The 27,017-nt window shown below is 42.9% G+C and overlaps 1 protein-coding gene across 2 annotated transcripts in view; it reads right to left on the reverse strand.

Annotated features, from left to right (window-relative positions):
* Positions 1-5,163: 5,163 nt before the first annotated feature.
* LOC147032859 (thimet oligopeptidase-like) overlaps positions 5,164-27,017 on the reverse strand; it is a 74,524-nt gene continuing 52,670 nt past the window's right edge. For both annotated transcript variants that reach the window (XM_085870798.1, XM_085870797.1), the window contains 2 exons: positions 17,963-18,099; positions 5,164-5,444 (listed from right to left, as the gene is read on the reverse strand). In XM_085870798.1, the coding sequence (XP_085726924.1) occupies positions 5,280-5,444; positions 17,963-18,099 (302 nt within the window). In that variant the 3' untranslated portion in view covers positions 5,164-5,279. The remainder of the gene's footprint in view (positions 5,445-17,962; positions 18,100-27,017) is intronic.

Below are 27,017 nucleotides of genomic sequence, written 5' to 3' on the forward strand. Positions count from 1 at the left end.
CGATCAGACGAGCGACGAGGGAGAGTGGAATAAGGTATTGTGCAATTCAGGCAATTTTGAACTGTGATAATGACCACCTTGTGTGGCCATGTACAAACCTCATCATGCTCACTAGCTGTTTCCAGATAACAGTGACAAGAGAATGGCGTTTTGTGAACATTTCCGTTAAGTGGATTGATGACTCTTCACGTGTGTTACACAACATTATCTGGTCTGATGAGGCCGTTTTCCATGTTGGTGGTTTTGTCAACAGGCAGAACTGCCATTACTGGTCGGGAAATTATCCCGAAACGAGAGTCGAACACAACCAAATAATCGGCAAAAACATCTTGTTTGATGCGGAGTTACTTCAACCCAACTCGATGGACCTCACATTCTCCGCGATACAATGAATGGCCAGAGATACTTGGAAGTGCTTCGAAACATTGTTCTTCCAAAAATTCAGCAATGGGCCTACTCGGATGAAAGATTTTTTTTTATGAAATATAAGATGACCCGTGAACCCGTTGGGTTCCCGTTGTGACAGCGGTTGATGAAAAAAAAATCATTTCAAGAAAAAAAAAAGATAGCTCCAGCGTTCTATACCGCTGAGGTTGTTTGCATTGATCAAATATTCCCGAAGAGAACTTGACTGAATCGGGAATTTTTTTTTTTTTCGGTGCCCGATTTGAATGAAACTTGATACTGCACACCGCAGGAGAATGGTGAGTAAGGTGGTCCTAAAATGTTTGCGCTATCATGTACCGTTTTGGCTGTATTTCGGGAACATACATATATACATATGTATATATATATATATATATATATATATATATATATATATATATATATATATATATATATATATATATATATATATACACATATATACATATATACATATATACATATATATATATATGTATATATATATATATATATATATATATATATATATATATATATATATATATATATACATATATATATATATATATACATATATACATCTGTGTGGAAGTGGGTGATCCATCTAATTATGAACGGCAATTGGGAAGTGTGGAGGGGCACCATCTATATATTACAAAAACTCAAACTGAATGTAATCAGCCCACATCTGTAGGAGTAGCCCGACAAATGAACACACAAACACCGGTCCATGAATTGTAAGGATTGGCACAACGGAAGAGCCCTGATGGTGACTGTAAACCACAAAGTGGTTTCCAGTTTCAATGCATTTCAAGGTTGAAAGACCGTTTTTCTCTCTGTGCCCTGAGTGATTCACTTCCAAAGATAAGTTTACCATTATGTGTCTATCTCTGTTTCTGTCGATTGTTGTCTGCCTGCACTTTTGTTTGTGTCGTGGGCTCATTGCCATGTATTCTTTCATGCTGTTTGGTTATTTTTATCTTGTGCAGTCTACCTTGGCTCTGTGTGGACCTCACCATTAACCCCTTACACTCACACCTTTAAATCATCATTTCCTCCCACTGTCTTACCTCCATAACCCCACCCTTGTTTTAACTCCCTTCTTGCATTTCAAAAAAAACTAATTCCTATGCATTAAAAAAACAGCACTCTAACAATATTTCCCGTTTTCAGTTTCATGGCAATTCTATTCATTCTGTTGGTCCCATGTTCAGCGTCATCTTCCACATCACTGAATTCCTTCCCTACGTCTTTCTTTCCTTATTTTTCCAGCACACAGAGTCCTCAAAGTTGTACACGGTTAAAAACCCAGTCATATTTAAATTGGTTGGACAAATATTTTGATTTTATCTTCCATTTATCAAGTTGAAATCAAATTAAAGTCTCTGCATTCGCGAGGTATGTGGCACAAGTTTGATTTTAAATGTTAAATTTGTTGCTTGACCATCAATGATGTGCAAAATGGAATAATTACTCCACGTTAGTCCAGTCTCGAGAATGAGAGGAGGGTCCAAATGTTGAGTTAGAATTGGTGCCAATTGGCAGACTGTAGCCTCTATGGCTCAACACTCAGCAGATCTTGACATCACGATATAGATCTTTATGTATACATAGTCGAGGCTCGTAGAAAAGTTAGCACACTGAATGTAACGGATAAAAACAGGATGCAAAACACGCCTGTATGGAAGATACCAAGGAGGAGATAATGGAAAACAAGGAGGGATTTAGATAGAGTTAACGAGGGTAGAAAAGATCATCGTGTTCGATTGGGGACGATCTGAGATGGTGGTGAACAGCTGTCTTGAAGACCTGGAGGGAAGAATGAGATTGAAGATAATGTGGAAGTTGGTTCCGCAGGTGGGGAAAAAGAGGAACGAATGAGTGGAGGTGAGCAGTGATTCTGGATTTTGGTAGTTTTACCAGAATAGAGTTGATGGTGGACTGTGTGAGCCATCAAGAAACCTTGAGGGGAGGATGGGTGTGGGGGGGGGGGAGACAAATAACAGAAATAGCAGAGGGTGCAAGACAATAAAGGAAGCCAAGGAAGACAGAGAGACCACCGATCTGTCTGCGATGGTGAAATGATAAGCCCATAAACTCAGCTTCAGCACAGGGGGTTCCAATGATCTTGAATACTGTACCTTGGTTTCTACGGAGTCAAGCTGAGAAAGATGTGAGGCAGGGGAGAGCAGTACTCCATCAAGCTGTAGGTGAATAGAAATTCAGGTGAGCCAAAGAAAGACTTTGTACGATCAGGAAGCCCAGTCGGCAGCTGGCTTTGGAGGCCAATGTTGAAATGTGGTTGGTCCAAGAAAGATCATGGCTGAGAGTGAGACCCAGGAGTTTGAATAACTAAACCTCTTCAAGAGTATTGTTAAGAAAGTAGATCAGGAGGGGGGTTTCCAGACTGTCCTTTCAGAGAGAGATAGTGAGAGTGATATTTGTCAGGATTGAGAGTTTGGAGAGCAAAGCAAGAAATTAGACTGTATGAAAAGCATGAGATATGTCCAGACAGACAGCCCTGGTCTCACATCAGATGTTGAGGGCCTTCATCCTTGCTGAGTGAGTAGAGGCAGAATGTCCAACGTGGAGTAACCTGGTATGAAGCTAAATTGGTGATTTGAGGTTGTTGGAGAAAACGAAGGTTTTCATATCAATTGTGATGATGGATTGAACAACATTTCTGATTATTGAAAGTAAGCTGATAGGTCTGTATTTGCGGGGATCAGTTTCTTTGTTTTTTTTACCTTTTTTATGTAGTGCAGTGATGTTGGCAGATTTCCAAGTGGATGGAAGATGACCTATTACAAATGACAGGGTGAAGAAGGTCAGAGAGATGTGAAAGACCAACACAGCAGGTTTTTATGACACGTGAGCTGATACCATCCGGTCCAACAGCAGAGTCAGAATAGAGGGTTTAAAGAACCTTCTCCACATTTTCAAGTGCAAAAGACACAGAGTCCAGGAGCAGTTGGGTACAACAGGGAAGGATGGGTTCTGGGAGTGAGGGTGGGTTGGGAGGGTTTGTCCAACACTTGGAATAGGTCTTTCAACACTGACAAATCTCACACTTTCAATGTCTTTGCAAAATGACAGTCTGACAAACCCCTTGAAAAAGCTCAGTTCCTCAAACTTTTAGGCTTCACCATCAGCCACAATCTCTTTTGGACAAGCCACATAAAGTTGCCCAACATAGCGAGCCACTGATTGGGCATCCTCCATTGAGCAATCTTTCCTCAGCAAATAGGAACTTCTTACAATGTGCAAGCCCTTGTTCACTGGTCAATGTAATGCTGCTGTCCCCTATTTGATGGTCCCACAGATTTCACATATTGATGCTGCAGAGACTCAAAATCATTGGAATTTCCCATGATGAAGCTAAATGACTGGGCTTGTTACTCCCACATAGCAGACTGGTCAGTGTCCTCCCTTTTATACAATCTCCTTTCTGGTAGGGCACCGCCTGCCTTTTCTGTGCAGTCTCCCCCACAAGCCGAACCCAGGTTTCTACAGCGCTCATGTGGTTTGCCAGTAACCCACTTCTGGTGAAACTCTCAAATCCCAGCCTGACTGCTTACCTCCACTATTTGTTCCTCTCCCCCCCCTCTGAAACCAACTTCCTGTCTGTTCAATCCCACTCATACCTCAAGGGCTTAAAGATAACAGTTCACCACCCCCTCCCCCTCCCAATATCTTCCTTCTATCATCAACCCTCCACAAGCCCACCCATTCTTTTTCAAGTTATTGCATTTTCTCCCCTCTCCAATCTCACTCCACCCACGTTTTTGTTCCATTGCTCTCATCCCTGGTTTTGTGAGGGGTTGGGTGTAAGTATTCAGATTCAAAAGCAAGGGTCCTGACACAAAGTTGACCAGGTCAGTGAGCAATTAAAAAAAGATGTAACAACCCCAATTAAGATGAAAGAGATGCGAGATTAAGGAGCATTTGCATTTTGCAATTGATGAGATTTAGGAGCACGTGCAAGTGATGAACCAATTGTTGAAGAGGTGGTGCAGGTGGTTGAAGTTGTGCAACATCGTGGAATCTGTGGAAACGGTTCCACGAAGAAAAGGTGTTGATGTATAAAATGCCGATATAGAATGAAGAACGAGTGTTGTCGATTGTCCTTTTGCTCCGACGAAGCGTTAACACCCAAAACGTCAGCTTCTCCAAATTTTCCACCACTTGTTGATTTCATCCATCGTGTAAAATCTGAGAACGAGTGGAACTATGGACATACCAATCCCAGTGGGAATAGCTAGGAGGAAATCTAAACATCCGAGGCTGTGGGTGACCAATATGAGGTCATGTTGATGCAGAAATAGGTTGGAAAGTGCAACAATGTGGAAGAAAACTGGCAGAGTTAAAATGGAGACAAGGAAGCAAGAAGGCTGTGGGGATGTGGAATTGGTGGAGAAGGTGAAGGTTGGGAGGAGACAGGAGTTTGGCAAGGTCTGGGGAGGGATGTTCAACCATTCCACCATTTCTGCTCATGTAATAAAGAGATGGCTTTTGCAGTAAAAGGATGGAAAGACTCCTTAGATCAAGAAAAGTTTCAAATTTACAACCAACTTAATTTTGGCCACCATTACGAATATTTCACCGAAAAGTATTCACTGCAATATTATCAAACTTTCCACTTGCAATATCAACAGAGGAGCATTGAAATGGACTGAATTGTATGAATGCACCTCCACAAAGTCCTCTCGAAAATGTCAGCAGGTTTGCTAAAACCATTGATTGAAGGAAGAGTAATAACAGAGAAAATCTGTTTATTCTTTCACCGAGGTAATAATTCATTCACTTAAACATTGCATTGCGAGGTACTGAGTGCCAACAGGCCAAGGCATTATGCAGCAGAATCTAGCTCGTCATGCCGTCACTCCACCCTTCCCACTGGAATCATCATCTAAGAGACCCCTGCTCATGAGCCAGGCCTCTTGCGATGGGTCACGGCTAAGGAAGTTCCGCAGCATGACGCCACCATCTTCTGAGCCACCAGGTGCAAGGATGCAAGTCCGGTACTGTCGACCCACCTAACGAGGGAAGTATCAGGTGGAAAGGCAGCAAGATGTGTCAGACCATGAACTATCTAGAAGATCACTACCAGCGTTTGTAGAGAGTGGGGAGTGGGGGTGTTGGGGGGGGGTGTTTAAAGAGAGATTCAGAGCAGATATCAAATTAAACTTGGAAGGCTTTGATAACCAGCAAGCCACATTAACAACCGATAATGTGATTTTCTTTGTGGAAGACTTACTGCAGTCTTAGCAAGTGAACATTTTGTCAAATGTCTATTTTTGTGGTATATGTCAGATGAAATGAACATCCTTTTCATAGGGGGTTGGTATTCTTTTGTTCAACGATCTAGTTGATCAGACATTCTTTTGTTGTGAGTTTTAGTTTCATTGAAAAACTGAAGCCCTGAAACATTTCCCCGTGAATGTAACAAACAATATGAATTTCTGGTTAAAGTTTGCTACTGAACATTTCGAAAAATAGAGGAAGAGGAAAGATCTGATCTTACCTTTTCCCAAAATTCTATAATATTAAACATACAAAAAGGATGCATTAATTACCTCTGCCACCAGAGGTGGACAGAGATTATGTTTTACCAGTGTTTGTCTGTGAGCAGGATCTCAAGAACTTATGTATGGATTGGGACAAAACTTGGTAGACATGTTGGGTTTGTGACAAGGATGACCCGATTCAATTTTGGTGAAGATCTGCATCTGGATACGAGAACTTTTATTTTATTTTAAAAGTGATTATTCACAACTTGCAAGTACCACCCATTGCTTTGCTCTCAGGAATACTGAGGGGAGGAGGAAAAATGAGAGGTGGGGGAGAGAGAAGGGAGGCAGAGTGAGGAAGGGGGTGGGGGGAGGAGAGGGAAGGCAGCGAGCAGTGAGGGGAAGGAAAGCAGACATGTGGCGGAGCGTCAATTACGATTCACACTGTCTCATCAAAATGATTCTGCATAGAATAACAGTGAAGATGGAAACAACATAATGTCTGAAATCCATTTTCTACCAGTCATACTATAAATGCCGCCCAGACGTGTCTGGAGACAAACTCCACCTGGAGTTTTCCCCTCCTCACACAAACTCCACCCCTCCTCACTCTTCACTCACCCACCCCTCCTTGCTCCCCATCCTCATCTGTGAATGTGGCACGTGGTACATCGGTTCACGCAAACATTAAAACTATTTTATAACGTTAGTTTGTCACCAGATTTGCTTCGATTCCCTGCAGAGCACCTCGTGAAACCTCTGAAAATATAGGAACAGATCTGGCAGATGCTATGGATAACCCCTCCCTCTGGGGGACAGGGCATGACATCGAGCAGTGAATGCATTCAATCATATAGCTCAATGAAGCTGGGTAATTTTGGTACATTCCTAAATCTTTTCTTCGCTCAATATAATTCTCCAAACAGTAGAAAAAGATAAGTTTAATGCTTTGGAAATTTCATATTTTCTTGTGTATCGGCTGAGTTATAAGACTCGTTATTTCTTTTAATTATCAGATGTCACAACAGATTTTGAATTTATTTAGCCCGGAGCATATCCGATCCCCCAAGCCGAAATCATATTTCGATGACGTACTGTACTTTAATTTGTCCGTGAGAGTAGATCGTGGAAAATCGGATCATATAATGCATGAAATCGCTCCAAGCTCTTAATTTGAAACTATAGCACTTACAAAAGCGATGTATCCAGCGATCCATAGCTATGATGAACAGGCATTTGATAATATGAGTGAGGAAAGTGAAGAAGAAAAAAACTTTATCGTTAAGAAATCGTTGCAGCCTGATCCAAGTCAAGGCGTGGTTGAGCAGGCCAAAAAACATGGCGGCTTCAGACCCCAGCGAGGTTACCGAGGATACACCTGAAGACCCCATAGAAACCGGTGACCGAGGATACGCCTGATAAAGGCCATTGATCATCTTCAAAAGGGGTGTTTTCATTAACCCAAACACCCAATTTTCACTCTTGCACTTTCTTGGAGTTTTCTCCGTATGCATGCAAAGTTTCAAGCTGTTTGGTTTCATGGTTTTGGAGTTATGAAGGACACACATGCACGCAAGCACGCACGCACATACACACTTGTATAGAAGATTGAGAGATAGGGCCAAAAACGATACATAGCATGATATCTCAAAAAGTTGTGGACAGATGACAAAACTTGGTGGATGAGTTGTGTAGGTGACAACAAGCCAATTAGATTATGGTTCAGGTCCAGATGCCTATCAGTGGGATACAAAACGTAAACTGTTCAGCCTGGCAGAGATATACGTACTACCGAGTGCCGTTGTAGTCTTTTCATTTATTGCAAGGTAATATAGAAATGACAAGATAAAAAGGGTACTTTGGCCAATCAGACAGCTAATGATGGAAAAAAAGAAGAGATTCCAAATGGAGAAAATTACATTAATTATGCAATATGTTAATTGAGAGGTATCTGAACCTAAGAATAGCCTGTACACATTGCCATGAGAATGTTACAGTGTTGATGATGGAATAAGTGATAAGATTTTAGACATGCACATGATGTGTGCAGTTAGGTTATATGCAGTGTAAGTGCACACTTTAGTCCTGTGCTACATATGTGGCATGTGTGGCATGTGTGCACCAGTTCTGTGTTGCATACATGCTTCAATCCCATCGTGTATAGGATGAGTTTTGAGCCATATATGTGCTGTGTGAAGGATTTGCGTACTTCATTTTTATGAACTGTAAATTTAACAGTATGCTACATATATATTTAACAAGTGACATGCACCTTAAAAAAAAATTCAGGATACACAATACCTAAAACTCACAGTGGAGCTTGCAAATGTATCAAATTTAGGACAGACGCATTGAGACATCAGCATACTTTACATTCATTGTTTGGACATGAGTGAAGATGAACAAATCAATATTTATATAGTCTAGTCGATGTGATTTCACCCTGGGATGTCAGCATCACGAGATTAAATCTGAGCTGCATCTCAGCATCCTTGGATACATTTGTACCATAAATGCTCAGATGAAAATTCCAGTGTCGAACCATACTCAATGCGTCTTCCCATCACGAGCTTACCCAGCCTGAGATATGTTTGGACCATCCACTCTAGAGTTTCACCACTGTTATTCTCCTGCTTGCTGTTTATACAGTGGCTATTTCATAGCATTTTGCATCATTCGTATTTTGCATTTTGTTATCGAAGTTGCAGTAGTTTCAGAAAGACCGATTATGCATGTCAATTACATGATTACTTTTGTTGGATTTTGTCCGAATTTGCCTGTTTATCTTTTATTCTTTAATTGTACTGCCTCAAAGTGATTTTTAATGTAAGACTGACCCATGTAACCTAGTAATTAGAATTCTTTCCCCAAGAGTAAATGTGACGAGATAAGTAGTACAATTTAGAGTCATATGTATGTTGTTTATTTGTCCAGTGTGTGAAGATGTCTATGCTTGTCATGCCATTTAGTGCTGAGGCCAAGTTTGAGAATATTTTACCTCAAATCAAAGTCCATGTCCAAATTTTTTTTTTTCCCCAAATCCATCTCCATCAATCCGTAGCCATAATAGACCGTAGGAGCATTACAGATGATTTGACTTTGTAACGCCAATCTAATCTATTTTCTGTGATGATAATGGCATTGATTAAACTTAGCCCTGTCCATTCATTCATATTTCCCATCCAAGTATTTCTTGGTCGAGCTCTTCCTCTTTTCCCTGGTACTCTTCCATGCATAATCTAACGGTAGATTTTCTCTGTGGTAAGTTACATGGCTGAACCATTTTATAATTCTCTGTTTAACAATGGATAGAAGGGTCTCACTACTGCCAACTTTTTGAGCCATTTCATGCTTTGTTTAAATACCAGCAGAGTACCCGGCCTATGGGCGATCTTGTTCCAAGCATGCAACACGTTCTTCTGACGCATACCTTTATTTGGGCGGTGTATTGGCAAAAGAAACATGATGCAAAAACATACCTACTGCTTATAATTCAAAACACCTCACTGCACTGGAAAACGTGGGGACAGGAAGACTGTACTGTAAATGGTAGAGACTTGTAATACCCTCCCCCACCTCGATGCGGCGCTACACGATCCACATTTACATAGAGAATTTGCGTCCCTTCCCCTCCCCCCTCCAAACAAGACAACCGGCAAAGATAAAAGCACCTCGATGCACTAATTGGGGTCATGCTGATCCTATGTAGCAAGTCTGGATGGAATCGGCCCAGAACTGTAGGAGTAGGGTGACAAACACACAAATACCGGTCTGCGAATAAAAGTAAGGATTCGTCCAATGAACAGAGTCTGGAATTTGTAAAATTTTCCTTCATTTCGTTTCAAAAGCGTCGATGTTCTTTTGACTTTTGACCAGTGTGCATTACCCTTTAATGACCATGTTTCACATCAAAAAATATTGCATAAAATATTTAAAATAAAGTAAGATAAAACAAGCTCAAAAGAGCTAAGATCCTCGTCCTCTTTATGATAGTCATAAAAACGAATATGACGTCATTGTGATGCATCAGGTTTGCGATAAATTATCTGTGCTAATGCCCGGCTCGATTCCTGCAAACAAAATTCAAACAGCTTGCCTAGTTTCAGAGATAATGGTATAGGCGATTTCCATTAGCGGCGATATTATGACGTCAACTTTTTTTCTAGGAAGAATTTCCAAAATCGGACATGGTTAGGCCTAAGTCACATTTGCTCTCCGGCTAGGATACGGCGGCCGTACCCCCCCCCCAGAATCGACAAACGTGCGGCGGCCGCAGAGTTTCTGAGTTGGCCTCAGGATGGCCCTACGCCGTATGGCTATCTTTTACAGGCTGTAAGGGTCGCCGTGGAATTATAGCGCGGAGTTATAACTTTTTTCATTTCTACGTTGGCCGTAGCAATTCGACAAGCCAAGCTGTGACGTAGATGTGTTCCACGTCGACCGTACGTAGGGCGTACGGTGGGCTTGCGTTATTCGTGCGGCTGCCATAGGCTCTTATCAATGAAAAATTAATTTTGCCAACCCCCAAAAAATTACGGCGGCTGCACCGGTTTCACGGTCGCCGTAGGGTAGTCCTAAGGCGTCCCTGTCTTCACCGTACAGTGGCCTTGCGGTCTGCGTGACTACCTGCGGGCAACGCAGGGTCGACGCACGGTTTCCCTACGCCCGCCGTGCGTCCGACGTACGGCCTCCATGGCAGTCTGCGTCGACCGTGCGCCCACCGTGCGCTACCGCTAGAGATCAGAGTCTAGGTGTTTGCCTATACACTCTGAACTGGTATATTCAGTTATATATATTATAGTTATAGTATATTCAGTTATATATACTGGTATATTCCGAACTGTTATATTTTTATTTCAGTAAAAAAGAACTGGTATATATACCCACTCGTTACCGTCCGTCTGGCCGCACGTTCGCCTTAGGGCCCCCTGTGGTTGCCTTGCGGGCACCCTGAGGCTACCTTGCGTCTGCCTTGAAAATTCTATGGCCGCCCTAAGGTCACCGTGCGACATCAAATCAAAGACTGTACGGCACCCCCACGTTTTTGGTCTCCACAATTTCTAAATACCCCATGCGGCTCCCCAAAAAATAAAAACATATGTGACTGCTACATTGTGTGACCGTGGAAATACTGCGGCCGCCCTATAATTGCTAGTGGCCGTAGATTTTGTAGACCCTACGGCCGCCGTGACAAATGTGACTTAGGCCTTACTGCCTGTGCGTGGACTTTCTGCATATGCATGGCAAGTTTCATGAAGATCCGATGAAAACTCTGGGTTGTGAAACAAAAAGTCAAAAAATAGGAATGACATCATAAAAATTGATATGACGTCATAGTGATGTATCATATGTGCGGTAATTCATCTGTGCTAACGCCCTGTTCAATTCCCGCAAACATAATTCAAAAAGCTTGCCGAGTTTCGGAGATAATTTTTTGGGCGATTTCCATTAGAGGAGATATTTTGACGTCATAACTTTTTTTCTAGGAGAAATTTTCAAAATCGGAGATGGTTACTGTCCGCGCGAGGTATTTTTACATATATACGCCAAGTTTCAGGAAGTTTCGATGAAAACTGTAGGCTGTGAAACAAAAAAGTCCGCAAGAAGAAGTTTAAGAAGAACAACGTGAGTAAGACTTAGAGATCCTTCACGAGGATCTAAAATATAAAATATAAATGACAGTCAGACAGAGACAGAGACAGAGACAGATACAGAGAAAGTGTTTTCTCCATTTGTGGTTTTCAGGAGGTGGAATGCAGAACTCAAAATAACCACCTCCACTTCGGTTATTTTTTGTTGTTGTTGTTGTGTGTGTGTGTGTGTGTGTGTGTGTGTGTGTGTGTGTGTGTGTGTGTGTGTGTGTGTGTGTGTGTGTGTCTGTGTGTGTGTCTGTGTGTGTGTCTGTGTGTGTGTCTGTGTGTGTGTCTGTGTGTGTGTCTGTGTGTGTGTCTGTGTGTGTGTCTGTGTGTCTGTGTGTCTGTGTGTGTGTGTGTGTGTGTGTGTGTGTGTGTGTGTGTGTGTTCAATCATATGTGCTACCCCACACTACGTTATGCAGTTCACTCTGGCATGCACTGTCACTCTGCTAAACGCAACAAAAAATACATCCGCTTCTCCTTTGTAATAACTGGTCAATGGATCAAAGTACAAAGTATAGACCCTCGCGCGGTGTTGTGCGATGCCTCGGTGTAATTTATTTATTTATTTTTTAACACGAGATCTCATTGTTTCTCTTTTTTGTGTGATCTGCTTTCATTTGGAATGGTATTTAATTTCATTAGGAGGTTGGAGCGATGTTATCTTCGATATAAAAGCAAATGAGGCGTTTGTTTGTTCATGATGCTACTCCTCTGAACTCTCAAGGTTAATTGTGACTAAACTTCATAAGATCACATTTTTTTCCATAATACACCTTACTAAGGGTTTTAAAGTCATTTTCTCACAATTCACAACTTATAAACACATGAACCACAACCTGTCGTGGGGAAATAGTGGGAATTTGGAGGGTGGGATGATTGAGGGTAAGGGGTCCTTTGCTACGCCAATTACTAACTATTGTGCTAGTCAAATAATAAATGGTAATACCTACGACTCCTCTTACTTATCAGGTTGTGATCAACTCCCTGTAAAGCATGGTGAAGATGTTCCAATTTCACATACAAATTTGTTTTGATAGCATAATCATGTATTATATACAATAATTGTGCTTACACTGGCTTGATGTATCAGGACAACTCTGTATGACATCTTCCAGAAGAAGAAAAAATGCCAACATCTTCCTGACAACATATCTACGTGGATAAATAACTCGATGAGCACCATCGAAATTCTGACACGAGTGAACAATATGCTTTTGTTGGATTTTTCAAGTGGTTGCATTTCTGAGATAGTTATAACCAAGCACTCAACCTGCATGCATTCAAAGTCTCTTGCTTGGTGGGATGCTGCTGTTATTCCATGCTTGTTCGAGTTTTACGAGTTATTCCACTCATGTAAACATCCTATTTGATCATCAGAAAAGTTTGTCTCTTCTTTTAAGTAATGTTGCATGCTGCTTTTCCCAACAGTAGTTTGTGGTGTATGGTGCTTGTTTTCATTTGGACAGTATGAGTGACATATTTGCACACGTTTTGAGATGCATTGTTTAAAACTTTAAACTAACATACTCAGTACAATAGAGGGGCTTCGTGGTTGAGTGGTTACAAGCCTTATTTCACCAACTTCACTGGTGTGGGTTTAATTCCAATGAGTGCTCAACAGAAATTTCATCACCCTGTGATGGAGTGGTCATGTGTCCAACATTTATTCGACTCTTGAGCTATTTAAGACTTGTGAGCACTCTTAAGCTCTGTGAGGAATACGGACTCAACCACCACTAGCTCTTACCAATGGCCCAATAGTGATGTTAAAATTCCAAGTAAATCCTCCCTTCTGGACTTGGTGAGAGAACTAACTTCTCTGCAAATGTCTCCTGCTCTTACTCTGCTCCAATTGGTTCATCTGATCATATGCTTGTGAAAGTCAACACCTCTCTGGCTATTCTCAGAGAGCTGCCTCAGTGCCAGCAAGTCTGGAAGTTCACTCAGGAAGATTGGCAGGGATTGCAAGCAGCCATCTCTCTTCAGGACTAGTTGGCGTTCTGTCTTTCCATAGCAGACAAGTCAGTAGACTGCCTGTTGCATCCTGATCCGTTCAGTGTTCCAGCTCTTCTTGGAGCCGAGATTCTGCACACAAAAACTATTTCATAACTTTGTCGATGGACATTAGCAGAAGGAAGCATTGAAGGGCGTTAGCTGGTAGGCAGCTGAATGTATAAATTCCATTTCCTGTTGTGAGGGAAATGGCAACATCGTGATCAGCATCTCAAATGAGTTTACCTGAATGTAGGTTGGCCATTTCCGAGACCATTAAGCGCAAAATATTATTATCTATTTCTGGAGACCTGTTTCAATGCACACCAAATTGGCACATTAGAACAGCAAAACATGTTGCACTGTATCTTACTGCGAGAGAGCTGAATCACCCAATCCAAAGTAAACATCCGGTGAGTATGCTTAATTATTTGGGAGATACACTATCCTACTCTCAAAATGAGAGGATGAAACAAGTCTTTTAAGAACATGCCTTGGATGAGGTCCAGGATGGTTCGGTTCATGTCCAAATGATCCATCCAATGATTTGTTACTTAACGTTGAACAATAATATTATGAACAAACTCCAAGAGGCCACAATATAACACACTGAACCATTGGAATATTGATAGAGAGAGAACGCACTGCTGCTCCACTGCCAAAGAGTTAAAAGCCCAAAGCTAAGCTTTAATTTTGACCACAACCAAGCCAGACTACACAATAGACTGCAGGATAAATATGAAGCCCGAAAACGACATCAACCAGAAAAAAGCTGCAACAGTCAGAAACAAGGAGGAGAGAGTATTTTTCTGGTCTTGAACCCTCTACTCTTTTCCGTGTCCCCCCCCAGGTTTCTACAGGGCACAAGCGGTCCACCATCAACCCCCTTTTGGTGAAACTCCCAAAATTCAGAATCACTGCTCACCTCCACTCATTTGCTCCTCTTTTTCCCCTCCTGTGGAACCAACTTCCACATTCTCTTCAACCTCATTTTTCCCTCAAGTTTTCAAAGCAGCTGTTCACCAGCGTCTCAGATCACCCCCCCCCCCATCCAAAACTATGATCTTAAACTAATTAAAGGTCAGCATGGGTTCCAGGGCTTCGTTCACTAGAAAGGAAGTGGTTACGAGAAAATATGATAGAGATGTTTAAGAGAATGAAAGGTATCGATAAAATAAGTGCAGATTAATTATTCAATACAGTAGACAGTGACAGAACCAGGGGCCATAGCCTGAGAGTAAAGAAGAGGAGAGTTAAGACAGTAGTAAGGCAGGGGACTTTCACTCAGAGAGTAGTTCATGCATGGAATGGCAGCAGAAAAAGTAGATAAGTTTAAATTAGAATTTGATGGGTCCTTGGAAGTTAGGGAGATCCGGGGGGTATGGAGATGTTAATATGACTTTTAAGTAGTTTGAGCATTGATGGGTGATTGTGTGCATGTGTACAGTGCTGTTGGTGGGGGTCTTGTCAAGGGGGGGTTGTGTGGTTGATGTGTGCTTTTAGCTAAGCCCATGGCCCCTCCCCTGAGGGGAAGAAAAAAATATATAAAAACTACAAAAAAGAACAACAAAACAAGCAAAAAATTAATTTAATTAGGACAAGAAGTGATGTGGAAACACCCTGTAGCGTTTGAGAATGTTGGTTGCTCTGATGCCAGGGAGATTCCATACCAGGCTTACACTACTAAACTTACCCATTCATTCTAATTGATACTTTAAACAATCAAACCTGAATGATTGTTGATGTACTCCTTGCAACACAATGACAACGAGCAACCGTTGAAGACAAAGTCTTCGATATCCCCCGCCATAGTAAATGAGGACAAGTAGCAAAAGGCACCAGTTCAATTTATTCTTGATGTGTGTACCAAATTTCATAAAGAAATAGTTAATAGTTTTGCAACTATGCTCTGGAAACAAAGGTTAACCTCAATTATTTCTTGATACCCAACTTGTTTCTGTGGAAAGTGACAGAAAACTTTTGGGGGAAATCTCTAAATATCAAAAGGCACCAGTTCACCACTTGCTTGATATGTGTACCAAATTTTGTAAATATATCTTGAGGGGATTTGTAGTTAAGCTCTGGAAACGAAATGTGACGGACGGACGGACGAACGGACGGCCATACGGAACCCATTTCTATATCCCCCCCAACTTCGTTGGTTGGCGAGGGATAAAACCAATTTCTATATCCCCTGCCAACTTCGTTGGTTGGCGGGGGATAATACAGTTTGGTTAAAAGTTCCAGGTGAACTGTAAACCTGCATTTTGAAGTGGACACCCCCCTCCCCCCATCTGCTTCCTCATCCCACCCTTGTAGAAAAAGAATCCTGAGACCCTTCTGAACATTTTGAGACAAAAGCAACAAATGTTGTATGGGGGTAAAGGGGTACAAAGTTTAAAAATACTTGAATAAAAGTATTTTTGGGGGAAAAAAATCTCGGCAATGATACATCTCAGAGAACGAGAATGACACTCGGTAGCGCACATGCATACCCCCCGCCAGGCTGAACAGTTCACGTTTTGTATCCCATTGATAGGCAAGATCGGAATCAGGACTGGAAACAAAATAACATGCTTTTTCTTGTCACCCAACCAACTCGTACATCGAGTTTTGTTAGAACTCATCCACAACATTTTGAGACATCATACAATATCATTTTTGGCTCTATCTCTCAATGGTGACGAATCTCCAAGATATTAAAAAAAAATGTTTCCAGATCTTCACCAAAATCAAATCAATTCAGCCTCGTTACACACTCAACCTGCCCACCACGTTTCAAAAAAATCCGTCCAAAACTTTTTGAGATATCCTCCTCAAACAAACAGACAGACAAACAAACAAGCAGTCATAGACTGGTACTTACAAAATCGTCAACTTGACCTCTGACCTTGTCAAATAAAAGCTGTCTCTAGAGAAGGTAGCAATGCAAACCAGAAGTTTCTACGATGATTCTGCACCAAACCATCAAAAATCGTAACGTCGACCGAAGCAAAAATCTCCATTTCTCCACGCAATTATTTAATATTATTTTATCAAAGTCACAAAACCGTGATATTCGGTCATCCACCAACAATCTTTACATAATCCGACGGCTTAGCGAGTCAGGCATGCGAGGATAACCTTTATTGGGATAAAAAAAGACTTTTAAACACCATCTTTATCGAAAACACCGTCAGCGCGCACACGCAAAACCTTTACGTAACTCAACGACGCCTCTGCTCGAATGCACTACACTACGCAACGAGCCGTGATGCGGCGAGTGAAATATTTTTTATCCAATCCTAAAACGTCTCCAAAACATCCGATTTTTACCATAATTTTGACAACAGAGTGTTAAGCGTCCTAAGCGATCGCAAAAACCGAAGACAAAATTAAAATCGAAGTTAAAACGAACTCGTAACGTCGACTGAAGCAAAAATACTCTATTTCTCCACATGAATTTATAGAATTATGTTTGACCTCACTGTGACCTTGACCTTTGACCAATTTTGACCAAAAATTAATCAGCGCTAGCCATCACCCTCCTGAATCACGTGGCGTAATTTGACATTGGTAGCTTCTTCCGTTCTCGAGTTATCGTGCCTACAAACAAACACACAAACACACACACACACAAACAAACAAACACACAAACAGAGGACGGAAGTCATCAATATACCTACGAAATCTTTAGATTTCGTAAGTAACAAACAGGGCTGAAAACATAACATCTGTCCACCTTTGGTGTTGGGAGGTAAAAATGGGCAATATTTTTTGGCAACATGGATTTACAAAAGCTGATATTACTGCTGCTTTGAAATGAATGTTCTCATCAGGAAGAGGAAAACGGTTCTGAAATTTTCAGTCTTACTGTCCTCATCATCAGCAAGACAAGAAATATAGCAACCTTGGATGGGGGTGGGAGGGAACTTGTGTGTTGTTTGGGAAGTGTGGTAATGACATATTACATATCTGCTGAAAGTGGGGGTGGGGGGGGTTTAGATGAAGAAAGGGAAGGGGAGAAGGGGAGAACAAAGAAGATAGGGTCGCACAGACTGTATATAGGTCACCCAGGAAAAACTTATGCATGATTCCATACTCCGAATAATAGGTTGAAAAGAGGTAATAGCAAAGGGAAAGAGAAGAGAAGAATGTGCATTGAGTATGTGAGGAAGGTGGTGTATCGGGTATCTGGGGAAGAAGGTGCATAAGTAATGGGGCTGAAAATCCTGTATGATAAAAGAGTGCAAGCTGTTGGAGTTGTGAAAATTAAAACAACCCATTGATACGAATCTCTTTGCCCCACCATGAGGAACAAACACAATGTAGCTAATTTAACTATATCTAACTCACTAGCAGGTGATACCCATCTTTAATAATGGGATACATGTGATTACAGAAGGAAAAGATAGATGTTTAAATATGCACCTACCTCAGGGTTCATGATTCCTTCCCGTTTGAAACGGGAATAAAACATATCCATCGAAAACACCTCACTCCACAAATAACCATAGTACTGAGCATCGTAATCACCTGCCAAGTGCCCAAACGTTGCACACATGTTGGTGCCTGGGTGGGTGAAGAGAAGGTAACAAAAAGTTCAAGGTTAATGAGGCCAAAATGCATCTTATCACTGAGAAAACTGGCACCAATCAGCAGCAATCATAAAATCCTCTGCACCTCGGCCAACACAATTAACCCTCCTCTCTTTAGCGGAGCATAAAAGAGAAAACCATTTTGTAAGTTGACAGCTTTATTTACAAAAATAAGAAAAATTGGAATGAGATTCTTGAAAACCAAAAAGGTTCTTCTTGCCCAGTTTGGTCTGACGGCCAGCTCTAGGAAGAGTCTGTGTCATTCCATATTCTTTCCATTTCCTACTGATGGAGCTCACTGTGCTCTTGGGAACTTTCAACACTAGAAATCGTTTTATACCCTTCCCCAGATCTGTGCCGCCTCACAATTCTATCTCGGAGTTTTACGGACAGCTCCTTGGACTTCATGGTGGAGTTTCTGCTCTGACATGCACCATCAACTGTGAGACCTAATGGAGAAAGGTGCGTTTCTTTCCAAATCATGTCCATTCAATTGAATTGTCCACAGGTGGTTTCCAATCAAGTTGTGGAGACACCGACAAGGAAACTGGATGCACCTGAGTTTTTCGTTTTAAATTAATTTGTAAACAATTCTAAAAACAGGTTTTCACTGTCATAATGGGGTATTTTGTATACATTGGTCTCGATTTTTTTTTAATTCAATCCATTTTAAATTCAGGCTGTAAGAGTGCAAGACATGATGAAAGTAGGGTGGTGTGAATACTTTCTGAAGGCACTGTATCCATTCAAACCAACCAGGAACAGATTGCTGTGCTTGTTGAAAAGATCATGTAAAACAAACAAACAAAAAAAAATACGACTTGAACAGTTGTTTTCCCAAATAAGACAAACATCTTTCTCTGGCTGATGTTTTACCTCCAGCACCGAAGATGGACGAAGGTTGTTTTATCTACTCTGTCTGTCTGCTGGATATCTCAAACAGACATGGACGGAGTTAGATGAAACTTGGTGGACTAGTTGGGTGTGTGACAAGGACAAATTGATTAGATATTTGTGAAGGTCTGGTCCGAAAATGTTTTGAAGTGATTCTTCACCAATGAGAGATAAAATGATATATGTCATATTCCAAGAAGTTGTGGACGGATGATGACAAAACTCGGTGGATGAGTTGGGTAGGTGACAAGAACAAGCTGATTAGATTTTGGTTAAAGTCCAGATGCAGAACAAGCCCATCAGTGGATATAAAACTTAAACTGTTCAGCCTGTCGGTGGTATGTGCTCGATCGAGTACTGTTCTAGTTTCTTCAAGTATCTTAATGACTAACCTCAATATTTTCCCAAACTTCTCAAACTAATATGGCACTGGATATAGCTTTGCAGAAGTTTGGAATTTTGGCCATTTCATTCCTTAAGGCACAACGACACGACATGGCCAAAAGTATGCGGACACCCCTTCCAATTAGTGGATTTGGCTATTTCTGCCACATCCATTGCTGACAGGTGTAGAACATCAAGCACACAGCCATGCAATCTCCATAGACAAACATTGGCAGTAGAATGGGCCGTACTGAAGAGCATGACAATGCCCCCATGCACAAAGCGAGGTCCATACAGAAATGGTTTGTTGAGATCGGTGTGGAAGAACTTAACTGGCATGAAACAGACAGAGCCCTGACCTCTACCCCACTCAAACACCTTTGGGATGAATTGCAACGTCAACTGTGAGCCAGACCTAATCGCCAAAAATCAGTGTCTCACCTCACTAATGCTCTTGTGGCTGAATGGAAACAAATTCCTGCAGCAAAGTTCCAACATCTAGTGGAAATCTGAACTCCAATTGGAAAGTTTGGTCAGTTGCCTTACATGGCACTAACTTTGGTTTAAATAGGTGTGTGTGTGTGTGTGTGTGTGTGTGTGTGTGTGTGTGTGTGTGTGTGTGTGTGTGTGTGTGTGTGTGTGTGTGTGTGTGTGTGTGTGTGTGTGTGTGTGTGTGTGTGATGTAATTGTAAAGACTGATAATTCTTCACCCACTTCCAAATATTTTGTGAATTTTTTTAATATATATTTTTTATATCTACAAACATTACAGTCGAGATCAAAGATATTGTTATGGGCCGGTGCATCGGCCATCTGCGAGGGTTATTCTGCGACCTGAAGTAGTTCATGAAGTAGAGCTGCGAGGTAATCGGCCATTAGCCCTATTTCCAAACTGACCGCTCTGACGGAGCCGCAAGTCGAGTCGGCCCGACCGATCACCCGGAATATAGATCGCCGCCCGGATAACTCCGAGGCCGATGGGTCCTTGTGCAAGAACCGAAATACGCCAATGGGCAGACCACGTGGGGTTGGGTCGATTGGCAATCTTCAATATACCTAAATACCCACGTGATCCAATTACCGGAGTATTCCACCCTCGACGGAACAAGCCGCTTCAGCAAGCCTGTCCCGTGCGCGATTCCGAGCGGCTTAATCGCCGAGAACCGTTGGTCCAAATGTCCCCCTTTTACGGCAAACCAACGGCTTTCGAACTCCCAACACACGAAATGCTCAGTCAATGAAAGAATCGACGCGACGAGCTGAAAACATTTAACAATTGGGGTATTTATTAATAATAATAATAATGGGGAACTAGGGAAGCACGTAAGAGCAGAACTATACCGACTATACGAAATGCAATGCAATCATTTACAGCACACAAAACACTTAACAGTTTCCTACTTATTAGACGGGCCCACGGACACACACACACACACACACACCCAAGTAATGGTGGCTGAGGCCTTTAATAACTGACTCCAGCTCGGAGGGACAGATGAGCTGAAACCCAGAACCTATCTCGAACCTCTCCACCTTGTGTGGTCTTCAAGCTGTTTAGACCCAGGTTCCAGCAAGAGCGAGCTGGATCCAATCGCCGTGAGCTGCGATCCTTCACGAGCTCCAGCGAATCCTCTCGCGCTTCTCAACACATCCTAGTGAGACGAGGTGCTGATCCTTCCCGTCGATGCGTCGCTATCTTGAAGAACCACCTCCAAGATGAGGCCGATTAGTCACACCAAGCCGGGAACCAAGCGGAGAACAAAGAGTTCCACGAACCAAATAGAGCCAGCCGAGCAACCAGCTCAACTCTCTTCCGATGAACAAAGCCTCTCACAACACGAACCAAGAACTCTGATCCGAGCAACCAGCTCAACTCTCTTCCGATGAACAAAGCCGACTCTCTTCGACGAACCAAGCCAGAGCCTAAAAAGCGAACCGAGCCAAGCAGACCCCTAAGGTCTGCTGAAAAGCCAAGCCGAAGCAAAAAGCTCTCCAAAAAGCCTCCACCTCACCAAGCAGAACCGAAGCTCACTGAACAAAAGTCTCAACCCTCACTGAGCAGAACCCAAAGGCCTGCTAAAAGCCAAGCCGAAGCAAAAAACTTACTAAAAGCCAAGCCAAAGCAGAAAGCCTTCAAAAAGCCTCATAAAAGCCTCCTCGCTAACCCAAGCCAAGCCAAAGCAGAAGCCGAAGCTCTACTGAAAGCCACTAAGCAGAAGCCGAAGCTCTACTGAAACCCCCCCCTCCCCGAACAAAGCAGAGGATCTCTTATTTATTCTTATCGACCCCCTCCCCCGCTCCCGACGTGACTCATGCCCTCGTGCTCCATCCCCTGCAAAATCAAGGGACGGGAGGGCTCATCTTCCTCTTCGCAGAAGAGGGGGAGGGGCGTCTCCATTGTGTTATGATCGCTCACTAACTATTAAATTGAATCTCGCAGCGCACTTAATCAATTTCTGCCCATTAAACAATAGAAGGTGAACTATCTCGGGAACATGAACTTATCGGCATAACTGAGCTAAAGGAACCTGTATGTTGAGTGCGATCAAATTCCAAATTCGTAACAATATGTATGTACTGTTGCATAATAAAACTCTGTGACAGCATTGACCAAACTATCCTCATAAGGGGTGGAGGATATTGATTGAGGTATGGTAACTACTATGACAAATAAGCAAAGAAAATGTGTAGTTTTGAGCGTTAGCCCTTTGTTGGAGCAAAAGAGGCAAGAATACGTTACTCTTTTGCTTTGGTGGAAGGTTAAGGCCCGAAACTTTAGTTTCTCCTTGCTTCCCATTGTGGTGAGCATACCTCAATTAACATTGTTGATTTCATCCATTTTCTTCCTGTCTGATCTACACTCGCCTTCTCCAGCATGACCAGTTTTTCCTTCTCACTACTCTGGATTGAACAGCAGAGATTTTGGTAATCTCGGAACTTCTTCACTTTAAAGCCTACATGAATGCCAAGAGCTGAAAAATCTTGAAAATATTTTTGAATATCACAGCAAATATTTTTGAATACATACCAACAGCAAATATGAACCAACTTTATGAGACTTCATTCAGTAGAATACATTTTTATTGGTTCACGAAAAAATATTTTCATGAAAAATATAAGTGACCACTATTGGTTCACGAAAAAAATATTTTCACGAAAAATATAAGTGACCACTATTGGTTCACGAAAAAATATTTTCACGAAAAATATAAGTGACCACTATTGGTTCACGAAAAAATATTTTATTGAAAAATATAATTGACCACTATATTCGTTATTGTTGTGTGCCTGTGTGTCTGTCTGTATGTCTGTATGTCTGTCTGTCCCGAACATAACTCCGTGGGTTTTGATCCGATCCTGATGAAATTTTGGTAGGAGGTTTATATCATGATCTAGTTGTGTTTTCCTGAAAATGGGCATGGCGCGCCCATAAAAAACATGTGTTTTTAGGGGGTAGCCGATTTCAATTTGCATATTCTCCTAGGGGTTTTGTTGAATATGACAGGGGTTTCGGTATTTGGTTAGCCCAATGGCACCTGCATAGCCCCACAGAGCTCGATTTTTCATTTTCGTCCCAAGGTCAAGGTCACAAGGTCCCGAACTTAGAAAATTGCGATTTTGACGTAAATCCATCTTCTCCGAGGGGTTGTCGAATCTGGCAGGGGTTTCGGTGTTTGGTTAGCCCATTGGCACCTGCATAGCCCCACAGAGCTCGGTTTTTAATTTTAGTCCCAAGGTCAAGGTCACAAGGTCATGAACTTAGAGAATTTCGAATTTTGACAGAAAAATCAGATGACCGCCCAAACTTTGAGAGCTAGGATGACAATATTTTTTATGCATAATCTTGAGATCATTCCCCACCTAATGTCTTAAAACCATTTTGCTCTATCTCGAACACCTTGCCCGTGGAGCCCCCTTCAAGTTTGTTTTTACGCTGATTTCATCAAAGTATGGATCATCTGAGGAGTGCGAAATGCCATGTAGCCTACATGACGTTATATTGTTCCTGGAATGTTCCAGAGGAAGTTTTGCACCAAAGGTCATAATCCTTGACCTTTGACCTTTAAAGTTCACAAAGGTCAAATTTTCCAAGTTGTGGGAATCGAACCGGGTTTTCGACCTTCTTCGACGAACTAACTCCAATAAGCTATAGCACGTATCCTGTTTCCTTATTTTAATGTCCACAACATTGTTTTGGGACCTTTAAAGGTGATGCAAAGGTCAAATTTTTAAAGTTGTTGAACGAATCCGGGTTTTCGACATTTTGCAGCTCATAACCTGTCACTCGTACCACATCATGTTGATCATTTTTATAACTTGGTCAAACATTATCACATTATCTCATCCTTGACTTCTGAAACAATCTACATCGTCAAATACCGCTCGTGAACCATCATCGTCTTCAGAGTTGTATTTTCCCAACAAGTGTGGTGGAAGTTAATTGCTCAAGGAAACCGAATGAAACAAACTGTGTTTGTGGTTGCTGACAGCGTGGATTGGATGTGACTTCTTCTTCTGTTTTTTTTAATCTCTCCAGTGACCAACTGCCAACCTGATATCCATTGTATATACTCTACCCAAGCAATTTTTAAGGGTTCATTTCATTCATTTCACCATGTTATTTCTTAGCAAAAAAACAACAAACAGCAGTCAACTCGATCTGCCACGTAGCAATGTTTTGGCTTGTAGGGTAAATGTCAATTATCTCTATTATCAATGCTCGACACGACAGAAAGGGCGGAGGAGCTCCTTGTGAGCCAACGGCCATCCATATCTAGTGCCCAACTGTGTCTGTGGACGTCCTCCTGTAGTTGGGTTACTTTTTTATTAGGAGGTTGGTGGCAGGATTTGAACTCCGGCCACCGTAAAACCCTTCATTCCGCAAAACACAAAAACGCAAAAAAATCTGAAAACCCACTCCGTGGGAGTACCTCCTGTGCAGCTTCCCTTTGCAGGGCAGCTCACCGGATGACGGGATTGGGGCAAAGCCTTCAGGATCCCCAATCTTTGATGATAGGAGGGAAACCACGAGGTAACATCCCTGGGTCAGATTGCGGGAGAGTGTGTCGGAGTGGTGCTGAGGTGTCGTCCACCAGACGGCGGTCTCTTCAGGTGGGTGCCTGGAATGTCCTATCCCTAAGAGAGGATGATCACCTGTCTTTGTTATCATCTGAGCTCAAGCGTTTGGACATCGGGATTGCAGCTCTCTCTGAGGTTCGGAGACCGGATTGCGGCGAGATAATGGTGGGTGGTTACACCTACTATTGGTCTGGTTGCTCTGATGGTTACCATACCCAAGGAGTTGCTGTAGCTGTGTCCAATAAGCTGACCCCAATGATAATTGAGGTAACACCGGTCAATGATCGTATTATGAGATTAAGGATTTGTCACTCCTTAGGTGTCATTTCCCTGGTTTCTGTTTATGCTCCGACTGAGGCGAGTGATCTCACCGTGAAGGATGCATTCTCCTCCACACTCGAGTCTGTTGTTGACCAGTGCCCCAGACGAGATACACTTCTCGTCTTGGGGGATTTCAATGCATCGACTAGAACTGATAGGGATGGTTATGAGGTGTGTGTTGGTTCCCATGGGTCAGGAACTATGAAAGAGAATAGCACCAAGTTCCTTGACTTTGCAAGAAGTCATGGACTTAGGGTGGCTGGTTCATGGTTTCAGTGCCCACAAGCTCATCGCTGGACTTGGTATTCCAACGCTGGTGGTGCGGCAAAGGAGATTGACCATGTCCTCATTGACGGTCGCTGGAGGATGATCCAGAACTGCAGGGTCTAACGGAGTGCTCAGTTCCTCAATACTGACCACAGGCTTGTTGTAGCAACTCCAAAGCTGCACCTTAAATCCTGGAGAATGGTACCATCCCAGCCGAGGCTGGATGTTGGCAAGCTCAGGGATGAGAGAGTAGCTGAGGAGTTTGCGAACAGGCTGAGTGGACACTTGGGGGGTCTGGGTGCTTTGGGGGGGGGGGTCCTGAAGAGTTGTGGAGGGCCTCAAGACCAGCGTCCTTGATGTTGCCAGTGGATGTCTTGGAACTCACCGCAGGGCAAAGAAGAATTTTGTCTCTCAAGGGACACTGGATACCATTGACCAGAGCCGCAGGGCCAGGCTGAATGGCAGAGCTAAGCTGTTCAGGGAGATGAGGCGTAAAACTGTACGTGCACTGAGGGTGGAGAAGGAGGCCTATGTGCGAGGAATCTGTGAGGGGGTAGAGCATCACCTGTGGACAGGTGATTCGCGTGCCGCTTACAGGGGAATTCGTGCATTGCATTCATCCAAGCCCATCCCTCGAAGCACTGCAGTTAGAGCAGAGAGTGGTAGGCTCTTGACAGAGGAGTCTGAAGTGAAGGCCCGCTGGGCCGGTTACTTTGAGCGGTTGTACCGGGCTGTCGAGTTGGCCGTCAAGGGTGTTACAATCCCTGTTGCTGACCCTCGAATCGACTGTGGTCCACCTTCGCTTGTGGAAACACAGGCTGCGGTGAACCGGTTGAAACGGGGCAAAGTTCCAGGGATCTGTGGCATCCATGCTGAACTTCTCAAGGCTGGTGGAAATGCTGCACTCGTGTCGTTGCATGCAGTTTTGTGCTCTGCCTGGAACACAGGCATCATCCCAACTGATTGGAAGAGGGGCCTTGTTGTTCCTCTCTGGAAAGGGAAGGGTGATCGCCAAGACTGCAACAACTACCGAGGGGTGACGCTGTTCTCAGTGCCGGGCAAGGTCTTTGCTCAGATAATACTTGATAGGGTTCGCCACCATCTGCTTGAGCACCAGCGTCCAGAGCAGTCAGGCTTTACACCAAAGAGGTCAACGATTGACCATATCCTTGCTCTTCGTGTCCTCACCGAACGCAGATGAGAGCTTCGGCAGGGGCTGCTTGCAGCCTATGTTGATCTCTGTAAAGCGTTTGATTCAGTGAATCGGGATGTCCTCTGGAGGATTCTTGGTCTTCGTGGGGTGCCACCAAAACTGATCGATCTGATGTCTGAACTCTACTCTGGTACTGAGAGTGCTGTGAAGTGTGGTGGTACCATCTCTGACTTATTTCCAGTTGTTACTGGAGTTCGTCAGGGGTGTGTACTGGCCCCCACACTTTTCAGCACTTGTATGGACTGGATTTTACGGAGGATGTCGGAGAGATCAAGCTGCGGTGCATCGTTTGGGAATGTCAAGATCTCGGACCTTGATTTTGCAGATGATGCAGTCATCTTTGCGGAGACTTTAGATATCCTTTTGGGGGCCCACAAGGTGCTGAACGAGGAGTCGGAGCTGCTGGGATTACGGGTTTCTTGGGTCAAAACTAAGATCCAGGCTTTCCATGACATCTTGGATGCTGCTGTCCTGTCTATGTCTGTTTGTGGTGAGGATGTTGAGGTCGTGGAGAGATTCACTTACCTTGGCAGTGATATTCATGTCTCTGCTGGCTGTGAGTCAGAGGTCAATAGACGTCTGGGTTGGGTCTGGGGAGTCATGGATTCACTGGGTCATTAGGTGTGGCGCTGCCAGTACCTGTGCGGGAGGACGAAAGTCCGAATCTTCAGGTCCTTGGTACTTCCAGTCTTGCTCTATGGATGCGAGACTTGGACTCTGACCAAGGATCTGAG

Source organism: Eptatretus burgeri, chromosome 2 (genome assembly GCF_056783735.1).
Source record: "Eptatretus burgeri isolate ZD-2024b chromosome 2, Ebu_testis_v1, whole genome shotgun sequence".
Lineage (NCBI taxonomy): Eukaryota > Metazoa > Chordata > Myxini > Myxiniformes > Myxinidae > Eptatretus > Eptatretus burgeri.